At 29.4% G+C, this 18,539-nt stretch overlaps 1 protein-coding gene across 1 annotated transcript in view; it reads left to right on the top strand.

The window, feature by feature from the left end:
* Nucleotides 1-12,989, top strand: part of LOC123016474 — a 25,675-nt gene extending 12,686 nt beyond the window's left edge. The window contains exons 5-7 of the mRNA XM_044416889.1: nt 4,993-5,154; nt 5,213-5,400; nt 9,522-12,989. Of these exons, the coding sequence (XP_044272824.1) occupies nt 4,993-5,154; nt 5,213-5,400; nt 9,522-9,912 (741 nt within the window). The 3' untranslated portion in view covers nt 9,913-12,989. The remainder of the gene's footprint in view (nt 1-4,992; nt 5,155-5,212; nt 5,401-9,521) is intronic.
* The last annotated feature ends 5,550 nt before the right edge of the window (nt 12,990-18,539 follow it).

Below are 18,539 nucleotides of genomic sequence, written 5' to 3'. Positions count from 1 at the left end.
AGTGTAATGGAAATAAGTAACGAATTTTAAGCAATAATAGAGCTTTACAATATAAATTATAGAAACGAAAAAAGTTAGAATATTGAAAAATGTGACTAAAAAATGTCAGTTTAAAAAAAACAAAAATTTCGTTGAATGAAACCAGGCTCCAGTTTTAGAAACACTCAGTATATTTTCGTTGATGGCTGGCAAAGTTGTAATCCGATCAAGAAAAACAATTTAAAATGTAAAATTTTGATATATTGAACACCTAATTTAAGACTGCAAAACTCAATAATAATTATTATTAGGTGATGATGAAAAGAATTTAACACCCCTACTTTTTATTGTAATTTTTCTTATTATTATTAAAACATACTATTTCAAAAAATATTATTAGTATTGTCAATTTAAACATCATTTTTGATCACTCTATTTAAAAAAAAAATAACCATTTTTTTGACTAAAAATAATTTGTTTCGTTTTTTTTAAATAAATTTGTTAATTTAATATTTGATATTAAAATTAAAAAAATATACAGAACCTAAAAAAAGCAAAGTAGGTATTTGTTTCGTAATGTTTTACTCAGTATTTTTGGCTCTTTCTTTATAACTTGAAAACCGCTCTTAAAAAACATTTCATTTTTAAGAAATATTTTTTTTTATTAAACATTTTTATACATAGTGTAACGGAAATAAATGACGAATTTTAACCAATAATAGAGCTTTACAATTAACTTAAAGAAACGAATAGAGTTTGAATATTGAAAAATGTCAGTTAAAAAAAATCGTTAATTGAAACCTGGCTCCGGTTATAGAAACACTCAGTATATTGTTGATGGCTGGAAAAGTTTTAATCCGATCAAGAAAAACAATTTTAAATGGAAAATTTTGATATATTGACCTACTTTAAGACTTAAGATGAAAAGAATTTAAGACCCCTACTTTTTTATTGTAATTTTTCTTAATATTATTATTATTATTATTATTATTATGTATAATATAGTTAGAAAATTAGTTGATCGTTTATGTTTTTGATGACAGTTAGATTACACAATATTTTTATAAAAAAAATGGCCATAAATAATCTTTTTTTGCATTCATTTTGCCTAAATAGTTTCTTTTTACGATTGGGAGTGTCCCGGGTCGCGGCCCTAATTAAGGCCGGGCCTTCTCCCATGTCGCAGCATCTTCATCACGTTTCACGATTCATCGTTTTTTCTGCGAAATCGCGTAAACGAAGAAATTTTTGTCAAGTTTTATTCGTCTGCCATAACCCATTTCTTCGAAACGTGTGTTAGAATCGGTCACGTGAACCGCTTCGTAATTCGCACAATTAACATGTCTGCGATTAGTCATGAATGCCAGACATCCTCAGTCCGACCCTGTCCTTGGCGTGCGTTAAAAATAAATTTGACTGTTTTCGTCTAGTCACTATTATTGCATAGATAGCAATATAATGTTCAAAACACGGGTTTAATAACCAGTGGATATGCACTTTGCACGTGACGTCCGCGGATGTGTTTGTCTCCGTCTAACACACACGAAARAGGGTCGAATTGGAGCGAGAGCGAATTTCGGCGTTGAATTCGGCGCGATGCATTTGACTTTCGCAAAGTCAAACCGACAAGGATGGAAAAATGCAATGTATCTGGTCCTAATCATCGACGAAGAAAGAAGTTTTGTTTTGTTTAACGGGGCCGTTGCACTCCGCAAATAAGAATTCGGCGGGGTCAATATTAGCACTGACTTAAACCATTCACACGACTTTACTAATATTTTCACAAATCGCTCTAATACCATTCATTAAACACACGCGATTTGTGCCCCCAAGGGCCGCGATTACACATTTTCGCACATCAAAGCTTTCAACGATTCGATTTTATGATATGTTAATTAATAGAACAACTGAGTACGGCCATCAGCAAAAGTACTGTCACTGATTGTGACATTTGCAACAATTATTTCACGGGCTACGTACAAAAACCAGAAATTTTTACATGGTTTGTTATTTTTTTGTGTATTTTTTGTAACAAAAAGCATTAAAATAAGGGTGTGGCAGAACAGAGAAAAAAATAAGATGAGACACCAGGAACATGAAAAAAAAATTAAGACATTTATTTTTTGACATTTAACATTTTTTTATGTCTACTTAATGAAACAGATTTTGCATTTGGTTTTTTTATAATTATTTTGTAAAGGTACAAAAATTTTGTCAAAAAAAGCCACAAATAACATTTAGTATCCAGCTGCCTTGTTTCTCCTTCTAATAGCCTGTAGCAAAATTATTTTTTCAACAAAAATAGAGTCAAATTGCAAAATTGAAACTCTCATAACTTGGAAATTTTTATAGATAGAATTTTTCTCTGGGGTGCGAGTTCTGGCGCACTCTGTATAATGAGATTTTTAAATCGATAATTTAATTCAAGTAATTTATGATAAATTTTATTCAGTTACATTTGATTCTGATCAATTTTCTTGAATTTTATTGAATTTCAATAATGTCTACTCAATTCTACTTATTGCGTTTTGTTCAATTTTACACATTTCTACTACATTCCTACTAGTATTTACATTTCTACTAGTATTAAATTCAATTTTGTTCAATTTCACCCAACTTACTTCATGTCTATTCAATTCTGTTCAATGTTAGTTAATTCTAGACAATTTTATTAAGCAATGTCAGCTTAATTTTTCTCAGTTCTATTCATTTTTATTTTCTTAAATTTGATACAAACTTGTTTACTTCTATGTCATTTTATTCAATTTTTGTATTTTCTGTTTAATTCTGTTTGGTTCTGTTGAATTCTTTTATTTTTATATTTATTGTTTACTCAATTTTATTTTATTTATTTCTATTTAATTTTACTTAGTTCAATTTATTTATTTTCAACTTCATTCAATTTTGCAACTCTGTTCTTGTTTATTCAATTCTGTTCAAATTTACTTAACTTATGTCAATGTTTCTGTTTAATTTTATTTAAATCTAAAAATTTCGATTAATTTTTTTGCAGTTCTACTCATTTGTATTCTTCTAAATATATATTTACAATTAAAACTTTTATAATTTTACCTACTTCTATTCAATCTTATTCATTTCAGTTTAATTCTGTTTGGTTCTAATAATTTTTTTTTTTTCATTCATTACTCAATTTTATTTGATTAATTTCTATTCAATTCTACACAATTCACCTCAAAATCCTGTTTAATTTTACTCAAGTTTACTCAATCGTACTAATTTCTGTTCAGTTGTGTTAAATTTTAGACATTTCTACTAGTACTGAATTCAATTTTGTTCAATTTCAATCAACTTTGTTTATGACATTCAATTCTGTTCAATGCTACTTAGTTCTAGTCAATGTTTCTATTCCATTTTATTGCAATCAAGCAATTTCAGCTTAATTTTTTTCAGCTCTACTCATTTTTTTAAATTTAATTTAAATTTGTTTGATTCCATTTTTTTATTATTTTTTGTTTAATTCTGTTTGGTTCTGTTGAATTCTTTTCTTTTTTTAATTTATTGTTTACTCAATTTTATTTAATTTATTTCTATTTAATTCTACTCAATTCGATTTATTTATTTTCAACCTTATTCAACTTTACTTAACTCTGCTCATGTCTATTCAATTCTGTTCAAATTTACTTAATTTAATTCAATGTCTCTGTTTAATTTTACTTAAATCTAACAATTTCTATTTATTTTTTTACAGTCATTTGTATTTTTTTAAATATTTACAAATAAAATTTGCGTAATTTTGTATTCAGTTTTATTAATTTCTGTTTAATTCTAATAAATTCTTATCTTTCTTCATTCATTACTCAATTTTTTTTTATTTATTTCTATTTAAATTCTATACAATTCGCTACAAAATTCTGTTCAATTTTACTCAAGTCTATTCAATCGTACTAATTTCTTTTCAGTTGTGTTCAATTTTGAACTGTTTACCTATTTATATTCAATTTTGTTCAACTATCTACTTATTTTTATTTAATTCGCTTTAATTCTTTCTGTTCTGCTTTTTTTGTTTAATTTTATCATTTGTAGAGAAGAGATTTCCTAATTTACCTAATTCATTTCATCTTTATCGTTGCATTATTTTTAACATTATGTTTTTGTAACTTTTTTTGGTAATAAACATTATTATAATTTATTTTTAACCTTGTTACTTTTTATTATATTTTATTGAATTACATACCTATATTATGTGTTTATATTTCTATTTATTACTTTCTCAAATGTTTTCATTTCTATTTATTTTTATTTAATTCGGTTTAATTATTCTGTTTTGCTCAGTTCTTTTCAATTCTACCAGTTTTATTCAAACTTGTTATTTTTCATTACATTTTATTCAATTGTATTATTTCATTATAATTTTTATTGAGATTAATTTTGCGTAATTTTATTTTATTCTATTTAACCCTATTAATAAGTTTAATTTTCTCATTTTTATGCATTTTTTAAACTGGTGCATTTTTTTTTATTTCGATTTATTTTTATTTATTTATTTTTACTAATTTTTATTCAGTTTTACTATAGTATATTAAAAAAACAAAAAACAAAACATCTTGAAGAACGAATTCAAATTTAATAAACGAGTGATTTAGCCACGAGTTATTTTAAAAAGTGAGTACTTCAAGGTCTTATGAAACAAGTTTTTTATACTATTTTTTGTAATTTGCTTTTTTTATACTCTTTTTAAATAAAATTTTTTACTTTTATCGATTTAGAGATTGTGACATTTCATGTCTTAAATTGAAAAGTCAAAATTTGATCTAGTCGCCTTTTGACTAATAAGACATCGCACATGATGACGTTGCATTCTTTTATGTCTATTAGAAAATCAAAATAGAGGCAAATTAAAAAAACTCTGTTTAATTCAATATTTTTATTCAATTTTATTTATTTAATTTTATTCAATTCTATAAATTTTTGTATCTGGTTTTTTTCTATTAATCCTTTTTCTGTTTTTTTTTTTTTAAAGAATTCAACAGTATTTCTTTGTTGTGTTGGCAGAAATGCGAGACGCATCTGGCCATAACCACCGAGGAAGTCGAAGTGTGTGACGACACAGGTGTCAGCCAAATAAGGAGCAACAACCATTCCAGCACCAATGGTAGCATCATCACCATGACGCTGAAGAACAACCATCTGATTGTCGAAACGGAGGAGCGAAATGTAATTTGAAAAAAGCGCGACTTTTCCACCCGGAAGAAAACATTGTATTTTGTTGTAGGACATCGAGGAGGATAGTCGGGAGACAACGATGAAATACTCGCCGGGGGCTCGAGATGGGGTGTTTGTGGTGGAGGTGCAGCAGGGGGTTAGGAGGAGTCCCGGCTCGGGGCCACAGTCGGGGGCTGATCCCGAATTGTCGGTCTCCGTGAGCGATCAATGTGCTCTGGTGCATAATCCTCCAGACAGGTTGGGTTTTTGAGGATAGTTTTTTTGCATTGCTAAAAAATGTCATAATTATGAAAGACTTGGTTTGGCACTTAAATTACTGTAATTGCGAAACGATTAAAATGGAATAAAAAAGTGCCGAGAGGGAAAAACAATCTGAAATTTTGGGAAAAGTAACGAGAAATAAATTACGTTAAAAAATTAAAAGAAATGAGGCGACAATTATTTAAATATTACCAACTTTGAAATTTACAAATTTAAGTCAACGGAAAACGTGAATAAATACATTTTTTTTGTTTTTCTTTATTTGTTATTTCTACCTACCTAACCTCCCACTTCTCACTAGGGTTTATTTTTTTTTACTTCACTTTGTTCGACACACAACTTCTAAATTTAACGAATTCACAAGAATAAAATTAAAAAAATTAAATAAAACGGAATCATGAATAATGGTTTTCGAAATGCCAAGATAAACAGGATGTTTTCTTGATATTGTCTAAAAATTGCAACCACATAACACTAATAAAAAAATTAATAAAACAAAAAACGCCTCTACGCACGCCACTGATAAGCGAATAAAATAATAGAGTTACTGCCGAAAAATAAGCGCTTTTAGATCACAAAGCTTGTAAAATTTTATGAAAATATGTATAATAACTCAAGTGGTTTCGGAGAAACTAATGGATTTAAATTTTTATCACAAAACTTTATCACCCTGTATATTTGTAACAACGCTTTATAGGACTATCGTTCATTTGACAAATTAGAGTTATTTTTCAATGTAGAATATGTGGTGGCAATTTTTTGCAATATTAAGAAATCACCCTGTATTTATAATTTTTCAAGTTTTTAAAACATCTTACTTTTCTAAAAATAGCTTAAATATCTGGATTTGGCATAAGTGCTTTTTTTATTTACACATCATAAAATTAATTTTTATCAGTAGTCTACCTATTTCTATTAATTCTATTCAGTTCTATTAATTCTGTTAATTCATATTATATTTTTCTTATAACTTTTTATATTTTTTGTTTATTTTTAATTATCACTTATCAGTTCCTCTCAGCCTTATTTATTTCTATTCAATTCGGTCTGCTTTTACTCAATTGTAATAATTTTTATTTATAAATTAGTTTAATTTTATTCAGTTCTATTAATTTTTATTTAATTTCTTTCTGTTTTGTCCATTTTCAATCATTATTTGTATATTTTATTTATTTCTGTTAAAATTTCTTTTTATGTATTACAGTCGATTTTTTTTTTTCTATTTACTTTTGTTTAAATTTGTTCAATTTTATTTAATTCTGTTCGTATTAAATCTACTTAATACTATTCAATTATATTCAATCCTCACAATTTTCGTTCAGTTCTTTTCTTTCTACTTAATTTTATTTAATATTATCTTTTTGATCCTATTTAGTTCTATTTCCTCATTTCTATTCAATTCTACTCTTTTATTGAGTACTATTTAGTTCTACTCAATTCTATTAATTTTTTTTCTAATATTATTCAGTTATTTTTTTATATTACCTACTGATTTTTTTACAGTCCCATTAATTTCTATTTAATTTTGTTCAGTTTTATTTGATTTTACTTATTTCTTGCAATCCTATTCAATAATATTTAATTTTGGTCAATTTTAGTCATTATATTTATCTCATTTTACTCATTTCTATTTATTTATTATCAAATTTTAAAAACGATTTATTTTTATCAATTTTTTGTCATTATATTTTTTTTTATTATTTTTTATACAAGTGCGCCAGAACTCGTGCTCTTGAGAAAAATACAACCATGTAACGTAACATAAAAGAAATGTTAAAAAAATTAAATTCTATCTATAAAAATTTCGAAGTTATGAGAGTTTGTAACTCTGTTTAATGTAGTATCAGTATCATTAAATAGACATAAAAAAATGTCAAATGTCAAAAAATAAATGTAAAAATTTTATGAGAGATACAATTTTTTATACACTTTTTTCATGTTCCTGGTATTTTACTAAAAATTTTTTTTGAGGCGCCAATTCTGACACACTCTGTATAGTTCATACTTTTATACATTTTTGATTCTATTACTTTTATTAAATTTGGTTTAATTTTATTCGATTTTACTCATTTCTATAGATTTTATTAAATTAACTCTATTTCTTCCTATTTAAAATTTTTATCTATTAATTTTTTTGTTTAGTTACAACATAACAATTTGTTTTTATTGCTAATTTTAAATTTAAAATTTAATATTGACATAATGTTTATTTATGTCTATTGCGTTGTATTTAACAAAAAATAAATATAATTTATATGTTTTGAAAACGAAATGTTGTTAATTTTTTGCAATTTCTTCTCTTATCTGTAACCCCCAACAACATTTGTCTTTCTGGAGTTTTAAAACAAGGAAAAACACTATCAAAATGTATACTTAGTATTTATTCACTTGGTAAAAATTTCAAATCTGAGAAGTGGCAACGGAAGTAAATATGGGAACAACAACTGACAAGGATTTAATCCAAACTTAAGTAAAGTAAATAGACTGATAAGAAAAAAGTATGAATAATTAAGATTATAGCTAAATCATGCTAGTAAATAAGTAAAGTACCGTGACCCTAGTTAAAAAAATTAAATGTACAGGGTGCTGCATTTTAGATGTCCGAATAGGGAACTTCCGAAACTAAGAGGTTTAGCCAAAAACGAGTGATACATTCTGGATCTCATTTTTTGAGAAAATAATATTGGTTAAAATCGCATCCCGCTATCGTCTTTTGTTTTCGACTTACAGACAAAAATTGACATTTTAGCAAATTCTAAAAAAATTCATATCTTTGTTATTATAGAAAATACAGATTTGAAACAAAAACATTATACAGGCCCTTTTTACGTAGAATTTAATAATGTAGTTAACAATGTTTTTCAGTTATTGGTTTAGCCGTAATAAGATAAACTTGTATTTTTTAAAATGGAAATCATAGGCGGCTATGGCAATTTTGAAAAGCTTTTTTTTTCTGATCTGAAAAATATATATTTGTAACAGAATATTTTTTTATCATTGTACTTAAAAAATAAAATACATATTTTGTTTGATAATAGTTGGCCATAGAAAAACTATTTTACTCAAAATGTGTAAATAATAATCAATAAGAGTTTTGTGAACTGTAAAATAAACAAAAAAATAGATAAAATTAGAAAAATTTTAAAAATACCATACGGTAGAAGTATTGAACAAATATCCGTGCGCCTCAGAACAAAATTATTACATGTTTTTAAAAAATCCAAAAATAGAAAAAACAAATGTGTCAACAGTCAACACAATTAGAAAAAACCTTTTTTTTGATGATCTAATGGAGGTGGGATAACGTTCCACATATACGGAATTTGGGTATTTGAATAACCATATCGTCATTTTTGTGTCATATAAAATATATTTTTTTGAAGAATTAAAGCGGCTTTTTTTACAACACTCTATGTAATACTAGAAGTTACAATGAAAATGTTAGCTTGCTTAAAAACAAACAAATGTTATTAGTCGCCAATAAGTTGATTTACAATTTATTTTGCATTTTTTTCATTACTTAGTACATACTTAGAAAACTCTTTCATTAGTAATACTGGTTGAATAATATAGTTTAAATCCTTTTAGTTGAAGATGCAACATTTTTTCATGGCCAACTGCAAACAAAAATCAAAAATAATTTTTTGATAAAAATGTATTATAATAATTTGTTGCAAATATATATTTTTTAGAGAAGAAAAAAACAAGCTTTTTAAAAATGACATAGCCATCTATGATTCCCATTTAAAAAAATACAAGTTTATTTTATTACGGCTAAACAAACAACTGAAAAAAATATTAACTACATTATTAAAATCTACGTAATAAAGTCCCTGTATAGTGTCTTTATTTCAAATCTGTGTCTTCTATAATAACGAAGATATGATTTTTTTTAGATTTCGCTAAAATATCATTTTTTGTCTATACGTTGAAACAAAAGACGATAGCTGGATGCGGTTTTAACCAATATTATTTTTTCAAAAAATGAGCCCCAGAATGTGTTACTCGTTTTTGGCTAAACCTCTTAGTTTCGGAGATTCGGACATCCAAAATGCAGCACCCTGTACAGTGCAAGTCAGAAGCAATGTCGTTTCCAGGTACAGCGACGACGAAACATTGGAAGAATGCGACGACTACTACATAGAAACGTCGTCTCCGGCCCGTGCCACCCCCGATTCCCAGYTCGCCCAAATCAGAACCGGCTTGGCCCAATCCGACCCCACCCTCAACGAGCACCCCAGCTACTGCTACAGCACCCAGCAGTGCTACGACAACGGCGTCTACGGCTACCACATCTACAACGGATACATCAACGACGAGCCTCTCCAACGTCTCAAAGACACCACCACCACCAGCAAGCCCAAAATCACCGCCGCCGTGTACAAAAGCCGGCCCGAAGACGACGTCCATATCTTCGCAAATGACATATCGTACACGACGGAACCGGATGTCGGGTCTGGAGAGTACGAAAATAAAGGCTTCGACTAAGATTTTTGGGAGCGCGATGACCCCAAGGTCTTTAAACCTTATTTGAACAGGTTCTCGTCTTCCAAATTCGACAAACCCTTAAAGTGGGAATGCGGCGGGAATTAACTGCATTTTTGCGTTGAGACGACTGCGAACGAAGTGCCATGGAAGGACCAAGTGTAGAAATTACTCTTTTCTAGATGTCTATTGCTTTCGATGTACAAGTGCAAAACATAGAGTGAGAATTTTTAGATTCGGTCGCTTCAGCGGTCTAATCAGCCTTTCATGTTGTACTTCTGTATATAGATCACATATTTGTAGTTTGTAGCGTTTTTTTTCTAATGCACCTCAGCTGGAAATTGCACTTATTACGAACACAAATTCTAGAGAATTTTGTTGGGATGGAAATTGTTGTATTTTTTTATTACTGTATACAATGTAAATAGGTTATGATTACCGTCCGATTTCTCAACAATTGTAAATATGTTTGCGTTTTTTTGCATTTCAAACCACTGGGAACTTGTTTCTGTAGCAGAGGGGGCGAAATTTCACAGGGTTGAAGGACCAAACCAATTTTTGATAAGTCTAGAACACGACCAAATTTACACAAAAACTACACTAGAAGAACTATTTTTTTTTAGATACAAGGTGTCTCAAAAACAATACTGACAAACTTCAGTAGCATGAGACATTCTGTATAGATTATTTTTTTTTTAATATTACTAGAAATTTATTAAAGCAAAAATTTTACTATTTGATGTGCAACACTTCAAAGCGCTACTGGTTCCGTTTTATTGAAATTGTGATTAGATTTATGGTTTCCTCATGGTAATTACACAAACTCAACTAAATTTGTTCACAATTTTGGTACAGCTCAAGCGGATGAGTACTTTTTTTGCCAGATGTACAAAAAATATACGTGAACACAAAAATAATGAAAAGTATTTAGACAAAATTAATGAAGTAGTTATAAATTTGAAATTCGATAGTAGTTTTTTAAAATGTCATTAATGCTGTGTTTATTGTTAGAAGAAAATTTCTTAAAACAAAAAAGAACACACAAAAACGCTATTAATTTATTTTAAATTTAATTAATTAATTAATTGATTAAGTCATATTTCTAAAAATCAATATAATTTCCGATCACCGTCGCCTGTGATTAATCATTTAAGTTGTACTGTACAAAATCTAGAAAGAAGATATAAAATTTAAGAAACCTAATATTTTGTGTCTCTTTAAAAATCTCGAAATTTAACTCACATATAACCTTCTACAAAGTGAATCAAGTTTGTATACAGGGTGATAAACTAAGTTATATTTTTTTAAATAGAACACCCTGTATATTTTTTAGTTTAAAAAATAATGGTACTTTGTGTAAGCTATTATAGGTCTATTTCTTTCCGTTTCGAAATTATTCAACTTTTTGTTATAAAAAAATCGACATTAAGAAAATCATTGCGAAGTCGGCTATGACAATTTTCTGACAAGTTTGTAAATAAAAAACTCATAATAGTTTCCAGTTTTGGCACGTCAACTTTTAGTTCAATCACGCAGACAATTTACAGTGTGTGCCAATATGCAAAAAGTCGAAGATGTAACTCTTTTTTTATATAAAACACCCTATTTTTGTTTCACAATTTTAATAAGCTTTTCAACGATATGCGGTTTCTATAAATAATTTGGACTTTTCTCCAGATTTTGAAAAAATTATTACAAAATACTATCGATACGTGAAAAGAAATACATACTTTAAATGTCGTTTTTTTTGTAATAAAATGTTGAATAATTTCACAACAGAGAGAGATAGACTTATAATAGTTTACGAGTTCCATTATTTTTTTACGTACAAACTAATAATGTAAAAATATATAGGTTGTTCTATTTAAAAAGGTATAACTTGTATACAACACCCTGTGTATAATAAAAATATTTTTAGAATGTGTAATTTAAGTAGATCTACCGGATGTTGAAAACAACATGTGAATATATCAAATAGCAAGAAAGCTATGGACCGATTACACATCACCTCTGAGTCAGCCTGTATATAGCTAGTTAATGTTTTTAGAAAATGTGTTGTGTATTTCATATTAACAAGGCCCTTGTTTTTCTATGAATTTTGGTAAAATTGTTCTATTCTTTCACAAAAGATCTCAAAATTAGTATTTCTCATAAAATCAGCTCTCGACATTTTTTCTAGTAAGCTGAAATACCAATTTAGTGTAATATACAGCGTGGTCCCGTTTTTAGTAGCGAAAATTTGGGAATAGTTAGCACACACAATAATGTGAATTTCTTCTATAAACAACTGTTCAAAAATGGGTCAAAATTTTAAATTTGTTTTCATCTTTTCTTAATATCTCTTAAAGCGAGAGTGCTACGAGCTCCAAATTTTGCAAACCCATTGACTATTATTTTGTAGCAGAACTATTTCTAAATACCAATAACAACAAAACCACTCTGTATACATTTTTTAACTTTAGTTTAATTGGAAAAAGTGTTTTGGGGACAAAGCTTGATTCACCTTGTCTATTAATTTCAATTGTAACACTTTTACAATAATTGTACTTTCATAAATGCTACACGTTGTTAATAATTTTATATTATTGTCGATTGAAATAGAATGAATTATAGTAATTGACAACGTATATCATTCTTCTCTTTGAAGATAGATTTTAAATAGTAATAAAAATAGAAAAAAAAACTAGAATTTGTCAATAAAAGTAGGAAATCTGCTTAAAATTAGGTGTGCAGATCCGATATGGAGTTGTAGATTTTGGAATAAAAAAATAATGGAAGCGTTTCAGTGGCTGACAAATAATTAGAAATTTCTTGTAATTGTGTGGTAGAGTTGCGTCCTGTCGAACAACCCTAATTACGAATCATTCGAGCATGTTGAAAATCTGAAAACGAGCTAAAAACCGTTTTATTTGTTTATGTCTCCACCTCCAGTTGCTACCGAAACGGGTTCGCATCTATTTAAAGTAGTGTTAGTATGTTTTTGCCAAAATTTAGTAAATTTAGGGACGAGTTTGCAAGGGATCAAGCGCTCGGATTTATTTCGGGTCTTAGATGGGCCTTTGCAGTCAGAGAATAAAAAATAAAACCGTGAGAGAAACGCCGTTGTATTTATTTGGAGATCCATCACGTAGCCTTAAAGTGGGTCACCACCCGGCCAATAATTTCCAAATTTAATTGCCGACGAAGAACCGCCAAATCATTCGGTTTCCGAACTTTCCCATTTTGACATCACATGAAAAAACGAGCAAAAGTCCACTGTCTTACCGGCTCTAGTCTTAAGGCCGCTTTTGTTTCGTGACACTTTTAGAGACTTTCGAAACGTAGGAGGGAAAAAAGACTCCGAGGGGAGTGGGAGCCACCAAATGCATGATTGCAGGTTTTGGCCATTCTTTCCAACTACCGTTACCCAGCACAAAAGCTTTTGCTTTTGTTGCACTTGCATAATGAAGACGATTTTAGATGCACATTCCTGCTGCAGCTTTCTACTCTTGTGAAATTTTTGTAAATAAATAAATTTACACTTTGTTTTAATCACACTTTGCGACTGACCTTTACGGAGAAATGTCAATAATAATTAGTGGCCTGAAAAAATATGTGGACACTTTCAAACAGACGAATCGAAAAATTCGAGATTTTTAGAACAAGGTCAAGCTTTGTTGTCAATGAAAACGACTACAACCTGGGGAGGGAGGCAAGGATTGGCACATTTTTCGCTATATCGGACGCTTCCGGAACAAAGACACAAAAATTTATAGAGAGTTTACCACTTCAAGGTTGGCAGAACTCAATTACAGAAAACCAAATGGTCAGAAGTTCAAATTTTAGATAAATAGACAAAAACAAAAAATTGTTACAATTTTTGGATTGGTAGTGGTCATTTGAGCACTCATTTCAGTATTTTAATAATTGAAAGCAGTTTAGCTTTCCACGTTGGCAAAAAAACAAAAAAAAAAAGTTTTCTGCTTCATTCTGTATATTTAGCTCATATTTTATTCATTCGCAAGCCGAGTAATGTAAAACAAAACAATACAAAAATTTCTAGAGAATTTACCAATTTAAGGTTGGCAGCACTCAGCTAGGTCGGTAGTGGTTATTTGAACACTTACTTCAGTATTTTAATAGCTCAGAGCAGATTACTTTTTCACGTTGTCAAAAAAAGAAAATTAAGTTTTGTGATTCACTCTGTATATTTATTCACTCGCGAGCAGTCTAGGTTGGCAGCACTCACTTAGAGAAACAGTTCAAAAATTCAAATTTAAAATAAATAAACGAAAACGAATAATTTTACAGTTTTTAGGTTGATATAGATTATTTGAGCACTCATTTAGGTATTTTAATAATCGAGAACAATTTTTTCACGCTAACAAAAAAATTAAATTTGTTGTTCACTCCGTATACAGGGTGCTCCAGAGCTCGAGCCCCAGAGAAAAATGCCATATAAGGTAAGATAAAAGGAACATGGAAAAATTGTTACAAAAATATAATCTATAAAAATTTCGTATTACGAGGGTTGAAATTTTGCACTTTGACTCTATTTATTTCTGTTGGAAAAATAATTTTCCAAGTTTTTTTGATATAGGCTATTAAAAGAGAAAACAAGGAAGCTGTTATCTTAAATTGTAACTCTGTTCAATGTTATTTGTGGCTTTAATTGGCAAAATTTTTGTACCTTTACTAAATAATTGTAAAAAAACATATACAAGATCATCAGTATTATTAAATAGACATAAAAAAATGTCACGTGTGAAAAAATAAAATAAATTTTTTGACAGATAGAATATTTTAAACATTTTTTTCATGTTCCTGGTATCTTACCTTATTTGAAAATTTTCTCTGAGGTGCGAGTTTTGGCGCACCCCCTGTATTTAGCTCATATTTTATTCATTCGTGAGCTGGGTCACGTAAAAATCTAAAATACGTTCTGTATTTTGAAATAATAAATTTCCATTTCTATTTGCCGTGAAAAGTAAACATAAACTTAATTTTTCTTCGAAATATTTGAGTAAAAAAACAAATGTATGTTATTAATAATTAATCAAGGGTTGCGCTGTTTTACCCTATGAGAAAAAATAACTTCCAATCTGAGTTATTAGTTAGAAAATTAACAAAAACAAAATTCAAGCAATAGAAAATAAAGTTTTGTATCAAAAATACTGAGTTCAAACTTTTCTCTAGTACTTTTTTACTACTTACAATAAAAAAATATGGATTAGAAAATAAGTTATAAATAAATAAGATACAAATCGTGATTATTTGTAATTATGATAATGAAGATAAAATGTTATCTTATTTGTGAGATCCTCAGCGATCTTGATTTCTACAACTTTTAATAAAATACCGTATTTTCAAATAAATTTTAAATTAAGGTGACAATGCCCCTTTATGATTATTCGTAATTATGATAATGAAGATAAAATGTTATCTTATTTGTGAGATCCTTAGCGATCTTGATTTCTACAACTTTTAATAAAATACCGTGTTTTCAAATAAATTTTAAATTAAGGTGGCAATGTTTTTGAAATTGAGTTGGCAACATTAAAAAACATAGAGACAGAAGATGTAAATTTTTGATAAAAAATACACATTTTTTTATTTACCAAGGCCGTAATAAAAATATTATGTCTTGAAGAAATGTTTAAAGCTCGACGTCAGGAGGGCTTTTGATTTTCGAAAGACCATAATTGACTATTATGCCCATACAACGTTTTATTGTATTTTGAATCTAAAATTTTTGCTGAATTTGATGTAAAAACGGGGATCTCTTATTTTGTCGTTGTTATGGGTACCATGTGATTTCGTTTTGTTATAATTGGTTATAAAAAAAAGCTCAAGGAGCTATAAAATCTAAATTATGCGCGCTTTTGGCTGCTTAGAAACAAGTTTATACTTTCAAAATACAATAAAAGTAAAAAAAAGTAAAAAATGCGATAAAGATAAAAACAGTAAAGGGTTTAAAACAAATGACAATCTCGTAGATACGACAAACTTTTATATTTAAAAAATCTAGTAAGCTTAGAAAGTTGGTAAAGTTGCATAATCGGATTCGGAGCTTCAGGAATCAGGAGAGTTAAAATATGGTAATATTTACTATACGTATACAATGTTTAATTAAAATAAGTTAAATTAAGTTAATGGAAATTAAGAAAATATTAATTTTAATACCTATAACACTTTTTTAATACAGAAAATTGATTCCAAATAATTCAATAATTTTATTAACTTAAAAATCTACTAACCAAGCTTAGAGGGTTGTGAACATGTACAAAGTGATGTAATAGAGTGTAAGTTTTTTTCTAACATTCTGCGTACACGTCCATGGCCAACTAAGTATTTGTTTTTTTATTATTTTTTTTTTAATTGGACGACTTTTAAAACAAATTCTTGGTATTTTGATGAGAGATAAGATATGTCTGTGCTATATTGTTACATTTAGAAAAAAATGCTTCTTTCAAAACATGTAAATTTGACCTTTACTACTATTAAAAAACATCAAGTTGGCCATGTATCTTAAAAACAAAAAGTGATGCAAACCTGAAAAACTCATAGTAAATAGATTTTTTAAACGTTTCTACGTGTGCAAAATTTCAGATGATTCTAGTAGGGCGTGTTTAAATTAAGTAATAGTTTTCGAAGTTTTGACCACCCTGTATGCGAAAAATATTTATTCACGCTGTGGAAAATCCAAGCCGGATCAAGGAGTTTCCAAGTCATCACCATGTGACAATCGACCTTCCCTTAATTACACCTTGATAAAGTCTCGGTGGCGAAACGTCGCCCTCACCCCCTAACCGACGTCGAATTCAAACAGAATAAACAATCCCTTGAAAAAAATGGAACCCATACATAATTAAATCGCAAATAGAAACGTCAATACAGCGATCTGCATATCCTCTGTTTAGATGTTGTAACCACGCCTAAATTTTATATTCGCTAATTCTGCGCAGAATTATTAGATTTTTTTGGGTCAGATTAAAAATCTATAAGAAAAAAAGCCAAGTTTTGGGCAAATTGGCCCAAATTGCAATTTTTTCTAAAAAATTGTATAGTTTGGCTATTTATCCGTGCGTAGGTGATTACTACGCATTTAGAAACGGAATGAGAGGGTTGAACGAGAGGGAAGGTTGGCAAGGGACCCAGTGTTAAAAAGTTCCGATCGATATGAATATGCTTTAAAATGTGGATTTTATTTCAACAGGCTGCTGAAGGGGTGGCTTGCAATTCCTCCAAAACTCGGCAAAAGCGCCCCCCGAGAACCCCAACCCCCGCTTGCAGTCACCTGAGACAAACCACCCGACGTATGAGACAAGTGTGATAAAATCACAGGGGTGGGTTGTGAGAAGGTGGTGATTTTTTTTCGCTAGTTTTCGAAAGGGTTAAAAATTGACTTTGGTGGAGTTGTCCTCGTCCGGATGCTGGATGAGTGCGATTCTCCTCTCCTGGTACTTCCGCCCCGGGACTTCCCGCAGTTTACATTTACCCCCGACCCTTCCTGCGCGAGGAGCGCCCCCGCCCCCCAACTCCTACACACAACTTTTGCTAGGGCTCTCTTTGTACATATTTTCGCGTCTCTATTTTGCGTTTTTAGCTTCTCTCTCGATTTTATTCCCTGCAGTATTTAGTGGAGGGGTGGCTGGGGAAGGGAGCTTGTTTTATGGATGCCGGGCCTTGTTTGCCTGATATATGCCGAAGCATTTTTTTAATTTATGACTCTACAATTTTTGACGTGGCCTACTTTGATAATTAGACACAACTTTGACGAATTTATTATTATTCAATTTTCAACTTTTTTCATCAGGGGAGGCTTGCGGTGTGCATACTAACCGCGGCCTTGGAGGAACACGCCAGTATTTAGGCGAAATTTACGCGAAATGCAGGACCGTAATTGGAAACATTAGGGAAGTTAATAACTCTCAGGAAACGACAAGCTTTGGCGGAAATTTCAAGCGGAAAAACCAGTATTATTCGTAACAATGCTGGTTATACAGAGTGGCCACAAAATATTTTTAACATCGCTAAACTAACAATAATAGTGAAAATTGTTGCTTTTGCAGTTCTTCCAATTTTAATTTTTTGCTACGTTTTAAATTAGAGATAAAGACCATTTCAAATAATTCCCCGAGGCCTAGTTCCCACTCCGACCCTAATAATATTTATCAGCACAAAATTTTGTTAAAAAAAATTGTTTTTTAATTTCCTTTGTTTTTTTACCTGTATTTACACGTAGCACTTTAAAAAAATTAAAAAAATTATTTTACAATAAAAAAAGTTTTATGCTTTTATGCTCTCTATTTATGCTTATTAGAATTAAAGACAAATTGCTACCCACCAGAAGAAGACTACCACGCTCTTGGCCAGTTTCTTTGCTCTAATTCAATTTTTAAAGAATTTATTTTTTGCCTTTTTACAACGTTTTATGCACTTTTTTAAATTTTCTAGACTCCTAGGAACGCATTTGGATCAATTTAGAATTGATCAATATTTAGATTTTTGTTGCCAAAATTTTGGTCAATTATTAAAATATTTCAGTGAATTTTGACAGACTATATTTAAGTAAAAAATAGTTTTATTTATATAAAAAAAAGCATTTTAAAGCTTCAAATGTTTAATTTTAAGATTTTTTGGCGAATAAT

The sequence above is a fragment of the Tribolium madens genome, unplaced genomic scaffold, assembly GCF_015345945.1.
Source record: "Tribolium madens isolate multiple individuals breed KSU strain unplaced genomic scaffold, Tmad_KSU_1.1 Scaffold_1;HRSCAF=32;Tcas5.2_LG8, whole genome shotgun sequence".
NCBI classification, from domain to species: domain Eukaryota; kingdom Metazoa; phylum Arthropoda; class Insecta; order Coleoptera; family Tenebrionidae; genus Tribolium; species Tribolium madens.
Note: the sequence above shows the minus strand (reverse complement) of the source record. Positions and strands in the feature narration are given on the sequence as shown.